The 6,475-nt window shown below is 34.9% G+C and overlaps 2 protein-coding genes across 2 annotated transcripts; one reads left to right on the top strand and one right to left on the bottom strand.

Moving 5' to 3' along the window:
* Positions 1-606: 606 nt before the first annotated feature.
* On the top strand, positions 607-4,018 carry LOC141655896 (uncharacterized). Its single transcript, XM_074462903.1, has 3 exons — positions 607-691; positions 1,054-1,347; positions 3,340-4,018. The coding sequence occupies exons 1-3, from the start codon at positions 659-661 to the stop codon at positions 3,397-3,399; spliced, it is 387 nt and encodes a 128-aa protein (XP_074319004.1). The 5' UTR covers positions 607-658; the 3' UTR covers positions 3,400-4,018.
* On the bottom strand, positions 2,578-6,206 carry LOC141655895 (transcription factor SPEECHLESS). Its single transcript, XM_074462902.1, has 3 exons — positions 5,628-6,206; positions 3,497-4,033; positions 2,578-2,924 (listed from the first exon to the last, which is right to left on the bottom strand). The coding sequence occupies exons 1-3, from the start codon at positions 6,030-6,032 to the stop codon at positions 2,832-2,834; spliced, it is 1,035 nt and encodes a 344-aa protein (XP_074319003.1). The 5' UTR covers positions 6,033-6,206; the 3' UTR covers positions 2,578-2,831.
* Positions 6,207-6,475: the final 269 nt, after the last annotated feature.

Genomic DNA, 6,475 nt, shown 5'->3' with positions numbered 1-6,475 from the left:
ACAAAATTTTCAAACGCTAGTAGAGACAAGAGCCCCCCTCGTTCCACCTCCGTCTCCCGCTAAGTTTAACATAGAACATTTATTATAATGTAAGACGGTCGATTTCTATAATAGTAAAAAAATGATCCTTTTACGAGATCTCTGAGTGATACTCCTATCCTATGTAGACCTGACAAAACTGATCCGACCCCGAATAACCTGGCCCACCCGTGATCTGACATTAGAACTTAAGACCCGAACCCAAATTAACTCGACTCGAATGTTAATTGTGTTACACACTTACACACTGATGATTATCCATCCATAAATAAATTGATAATAATTCACCCGAACCCAAAATAACAGACCTGACCCAAATTCTTGCCAATTTGACCGGATTCAAATCCGACCTGATTCACCCGTTTGATTGCTAGGTCTTCAGTCCTATGGTCCTATAGGTTAGCGACTTAAAAGAAAGAGGGTGCCGAGTGTGTGGGTTCGGATTTCGGAGGATTGTATTGTACATGACCCAAATCGATTTTTTATTAGTTTCCAAATACGTAAAAAGATACTCAAATCAAACCAAATACTGAGAATACAGAAGGGATCCTTCATACAAAAGAAAGAGGGTACCGACTGCCGCATTGTAAATTTTTAGGGCAACGACCGAAGGACGTAAATGAAATTGAGGTCTCATTCTGCTCTTCCTCAGGTACTCTTCTTCTCTACTCCCTCTGTTCCGTTCATTTGTCTACCTTTTGTATTCTCCGTGATCAGTATCTTAATCAATGGTAAACAAATTGTTGGGATGGGGAGAGTATATTCTATCACTATTGTTATTAATTTGAAATTGTTAGGGTATAAAATCGATCTTGGGATTCCAATACCACCTTAAGATTTTGGTTGAGATGGTTAGTTATTATGGTATCGGAGCCATGTGACTAAAAAATCACGGGTTCAAATCTCACCGCCCCTAATTTCTAAAGTGGAATATTAAGCACCAAGTATGCGGGGGCCTGTAGTTCCTTCCCCTTATAGTTTTAACTTGATTATATAACTTTACTATTTTTTCAGGCCAAAAATGGAGTAGTTGCTCCCCACAAGCGAAGGAAAGTAGAAAAACGTAATATCTACCTTCCGAGAGATGTCATATTTAACATCCTACTTCATCGTCCTGCTAAACTCCTGTACGAGGTTGTCAAATACGTGTGCAAGCAGTGGTATGATATAGTTAACGACCCTTCTTTTATTAAAGCCCATTGCCAAATGCCTACTACCACTACTACGTCGGCCTCTTTCATTATACAATCTCGCAATAATCAACATGAAGTGTATTGTGCTGAACAAGTCACTGCTAAATCATTCAAGGTAACAACTATCCAATTACCCTTCCCGGCCATAATTAAAGGTTCATGTAATGGCTTAGTCTTGCTTTGTGATTTTCGGGATAAACAAAAGGTTCATCTAATGAATCCTCTTACGAAACTAATGTTTAGTCTTCCTCCTGTCGAGCTGCCGAAACCACCCTTCTCTGGATTTTATTCTTTTGCAGTTAATTCCTCTGGTCAGTATAAAGTGGTGAATGTTGTCATATATGTGGCCAACCCTGATAGATGTGAAATAAATTTGTTTACTATCGGTGTTGATAAAGCCTGGAGACCTATTGATCTTCAACATTCTCACGGTATACCCATGAACCATAGAAACACGATTTACCCACTTGTGACATGTGGGCGCCTTATCGCAGGATTTATATATTGGTGTAATACTGTCTTTCCTTTAATGGCTATGGATGTCGATACAGAAACCTTTTATCAGATTTCTTTGCCCACAGGCATAACTTTTTGTCATAGAAACTACCTTTTTAGTATGGAAACTACTATAGGCTTAATTACGTTAGATTTGAATAAGCGTGGTATATGGACGCTTCGAATGTTGACAGACTTAAAATCTAGTGAGTGGACTGAAATCACCAGAATCGATCTTAGAGCATTGCTTAAAAACATTAGTGACGGTAAATGGACCGATAATGTTGGTATATGGCCCTTTATTAAAGAAGAGAATATACAGCCTGTTAGCTTGATTGATGGAGAGTTTTGCTTTTATGTTGGTTTCAACAACGACGAGCACCCTTGGTTAATACGTTATAACCTGGCTAACGACAGCTTTGTGTCGTTCAAAGTCGCCGTCCCGTTTTTTACTACCTCTTGGTTTGATCATGTACCAACTTTGGTTTCACCGAAAATTCCTTCAAAAATAGTTACCACATAATTATTTACAAACTTGTACGTTTTTATATTTGTAAACCTATTATTTATGAAATTTCTATGCAATCGTAATGCATGTGTTCGAGTATTTATAACACAAATACTATCCTACAACCAGTTGTATAAGAGCATTGTACAACCGCCTCAAAGTTTTTGAGCTCTTACACAAAGTTGTTGAACTATTTTATAAGTTATTGAGCTTAATAATTATTCTGATAAGCTCAATAACTTTATATCATAGCCCGATAATTTTGATAGTAGAGTTCGATAACTTTATAACAAAGCTCAACTAGATTGAATAAGTTGTATATACAACCAGTTGTATAATACATTAACTGTATTTATAACGTTCTGTCTTTGTTATAGTACGTACACTAAATGGCTAACCATAAGTATGTATGAAATGAAGACAAGGAACAGGTTTCATACATATAGTGTTATTAATTTCAGTAAATGATATTCAATTCTTTTAAATTTCCCTTTGTGTTATGGATGTTATATATAGAAATATACCAACACTAGGAGAAAAACGGCCATTGTTATCGGTTATAAACCTCCATTGACATCGGTTCCAGTAAATGTCGATTAAGGAGATGTAAATGAACAAGGAGATGAGTAGAATGTCTGTTGTATTTGGTGCGCGAGTTCTTCAGCACTTAACTGGCATTCAATTCCAATCTGTAGAAATATATAAGGAGTATAATTATTATTATTAGACATGATTACATAAAGCAGTTGATTTGAATTAAGTACATTATACATTGATAAATGATTTCATTATTAGTTATCAATCTGACTCAAAATATTCAAATTATTGAATGCAAGTAACTTGCATAGCTTAGTATATCTTATGGATGATTTTGGTAAAACAATAAGTTTTGATGAGACAATCCTAACTCATATCTATTCTCTCTGTCCCAGTGAATAGTTTACACTTGCTTTATTTTGTAAGGGAAAATAACAAGTGTAAACTATTGACTAAGACTGGGGGAGTACTCTTAAACATTGATGGATTTTAAGGTTTCGTGTTAATTGAGATTTTACGAACTTATAGTTTCTAATTCGGTCAGTGTGTTGACCTTTGTGTTGACAGGAAAATGATTTTGTACTCCGTCATGTTACTAGTGATATTGAACTATCTATGAGTACTTAGATCAACTGGTACGAGATTATTTTAGATTAACCAGAGGTCTCAAGTTCAAACCTTGATAACGTAGTATTAAAACCCATGAGGGAGAGGTTTACACTACCTTGATGGTGAAAGAATTGAGCATCGTGCCGTCAAAAGTGCTCATGCTGATTTGAAGAATCTCAAGGGAAAGATCTTCAAGAAGCGATACAATCTTCACAACTTGTCCTGGAATTTTTGGAGAAACCGTCTTAAGAAGGAGATTTGGTCCAGAAAACTTGACCTCAACTTCGGCCACCGGAGATTTCGAGTTGGCAACAAGCTCATTAGCAAGAAAATCATTAAGTGAAGAGCATGAAGATGAAGGAGATAAGTCTATAGGAGTGATTAGTGTAGATGAGAGGTTAGTCCTTGGTCTTATATTGTAAGGGCTACTAGGTTGAGGTGTCCTTGGGCTTAAGGGAAGGTTATTAAGCCTTGGACTTAAGGGAGGTTTTCTAGGGCTTAGTACTTGTGATGGTCTAGGACTTGAAATTAATCTTGGACTAAGGACTTCACTATATGCTTTTCTTTGTTTCTTTGCTTCAAGTGATTGAAGAACTTGTTGCAATTCACTTATGTAATCCACAACTCCACCAATTATTGATGCTTGATCTCCCTATTAATGACAACAATACAAGATTAGTCATAAATTAATTATGATGCTTAATTTGGAGCTATAGAGAACTTGTTTTTGATCAATTCAAACAAGTTTCGAATCCTATGAGTCATGTATGTACTTGCATTGTCGTTTGTTGTGAACTTATCTATTTAATTATACGATATTTATAGCTATCGAGTTTATTGTACTGTAATGTTATGTTCAGTGGTAGAGTTAGAAATCAAGGTGAATGTGAATTGAACATTAAAAAGAAGAATTATAGGCCAATAATTAGCTATTTAATCGGAAAAGCTAGGAAAAAGTCGAAAATTTTAACCAGTAGAATTCAAAATTTCTACAACCGGTTTTGTTATTATGTTACATTTTAACCAATTTCAAAACGTTGAGAAATATGTCCCCACCATTCAAGATATTTAAATTGGTTGGGTACAAAATGCATGACATGTAGTATGTGCTCTATGTATTGAAGACAGACTTGACCACATAAAACAAAGGGATTGTTTTAGGAAGGGAGAAACACAGTTTGTATGGCCTATTTACATGCAAATATCACAAGTACATACTCATGTATATTACTCCCTCCGTCCCGGTCAATTGTTGTCCTTTCGTTTTGGCACAAAGACCAAGGAAAGAGGAATATACCAATAACTAAATGACATGTGGAACAAATTGAATGAGAATGATCAAATTACTCATCAAGTTCATTCTTAAAATAGAAAGGATAACAAATGACTGAGACACCCAAAAATGGAAAATGACAACAAATGACCGGGACAGAGGGAGTACATTACTACATTAAGAGTGAAGAGTAGTGTACACTTCATGTTAGTACTAACCCTATGTATGTAGTAATTTAAATAGTTACTCAATTTCGGTCATTTGTTTACTTTTGGTTTTAGCACAAAGACATTAAAAGAAAAATGGTCAGTTACTAAATGACAAGTGAGTCAAATTGAGAATGTAGAATCAAATTACTCATCAAAGTTATTCTTAAAATAGAAAGTTGTAATTGACTGACACCCAAAATGGAAAATGTAAACAAATGACTGAGACTGAGGGAGTAAAAAAAAAAAAAAAAGTTGGCACATTGTTTTTGGACCAACAACAAGATATCCACAAATGGTTTCCTATGATTTTGTTAAATTAATCTGTGTAAGGCAAAACTTACTAGCTCTAAGTTCACACGTTCAAACAATTGAAATACATTTGTTTTGTGGCACCAACCTGGTCTCAAGGTAGTATTATCTCGATCCAATTTATATTATCCTCATTATTAGTGTAAATATTTACATATTTATTAGTGTAAATATTTACATATTTACACTAATACTCATTATTATCAAATTTTGGTAATTAAATGGTTGCACACTAACTATAATAACTTTTTTTTACAATATATTTAGAATAATTAATCAGTAAGTTTTGTATATGGCAGTTTTATGTAAAAATAGTGTAAAACGGATGAAGACAAACCATTTCAGTGGATTAAGGTGGTTATTAAAGCGAACTGTTTTTACAATAAGGCATGTAAGGCTGCCTTACACAAGTACTGGTGATCAACAAAAGCAAACTAAAGAAGCATAAGGCTTACTCTCTTAACATAGAAGCAAGGCATGAGAGACCGCAAAACGGAAATATGTTCATTCATTTGCTTCCTACGGTTCCTTTCTACGGCTATGTGAGACATCTTACTTCCTTCTCCTCCATCTCCGCCACCTCCAACCGACCTCATTTCTTGATTATCATCATCTTCTACATGTATTAACTTTGCTCTCTTTCTCTTAGACTGTTGATCTACTTCAACTTCAAGTGCATCGAGCTCGGTCTCAGACAGTCCTTGAAACAATACACCTTCCTTTATCGTCTCTTCACCTTCTTGCAAACCTTCTAAAGCATCAAAGATGCTAAATAGGTTATCCGGTGAAGCCGGAGGGTTGGAGAAACTTGGATCTACAAATTCTAGGCCTTCAAAGAAACTTGACATGCTTTCACTCATTGTTTTCTAGGGTTTCTTATTATTTTTTAAAGTGAGATTTTATTTGAACGTTGCAATATTGAGTTGATTAAGGAAGGAGAGCCGTTTGAAAGAGAGGGATAGGGAAAGGCTAGGGTTTGTGTATAGCAAAGAAAAACATGTGTTCCATCTTAATAATGGCGAAGGGGGCATCATTGGGTCCATGCCATTTTTTTTCTTCTGATTTTCCTTTTACTTATTTTTTAATCCACCATTATCATATATTATGGATAATCTAGAGATATAAAAAATAATAATTCATGTAAAACTTATCTTAAAACTTAAATACCATTTTAATGGAGTAAAGATTAACTCACTATCTATCTTATACTCCCTGGCCTCCATTATTTTATATATGTCATACTCACGAGACACTCACTTCTCTCTTCAATATCTCTCAAAATATTTAAGTTAATAATATGAAA

The sequence above is a fragment of the Silene latifolia genome, chromosome 5, assembly GCF_048544455.1.
Source record: "Silene latifolia isolate original U9 population chromosome 5, ASM4854445v1, whole genome shotgun sequence".
In the NCBI taxonomy this organism is placed as follows: domain Eukaryota; kingdom Viridiplantae; phylum Streptophyta; class Magnoliopsida; order Caryophyllales; family Caryophyllaceae; genus Silene; species Silene latifolia.
This window is presented reverse-complemented; position numbering and strand designations above follow the sequence as displayed.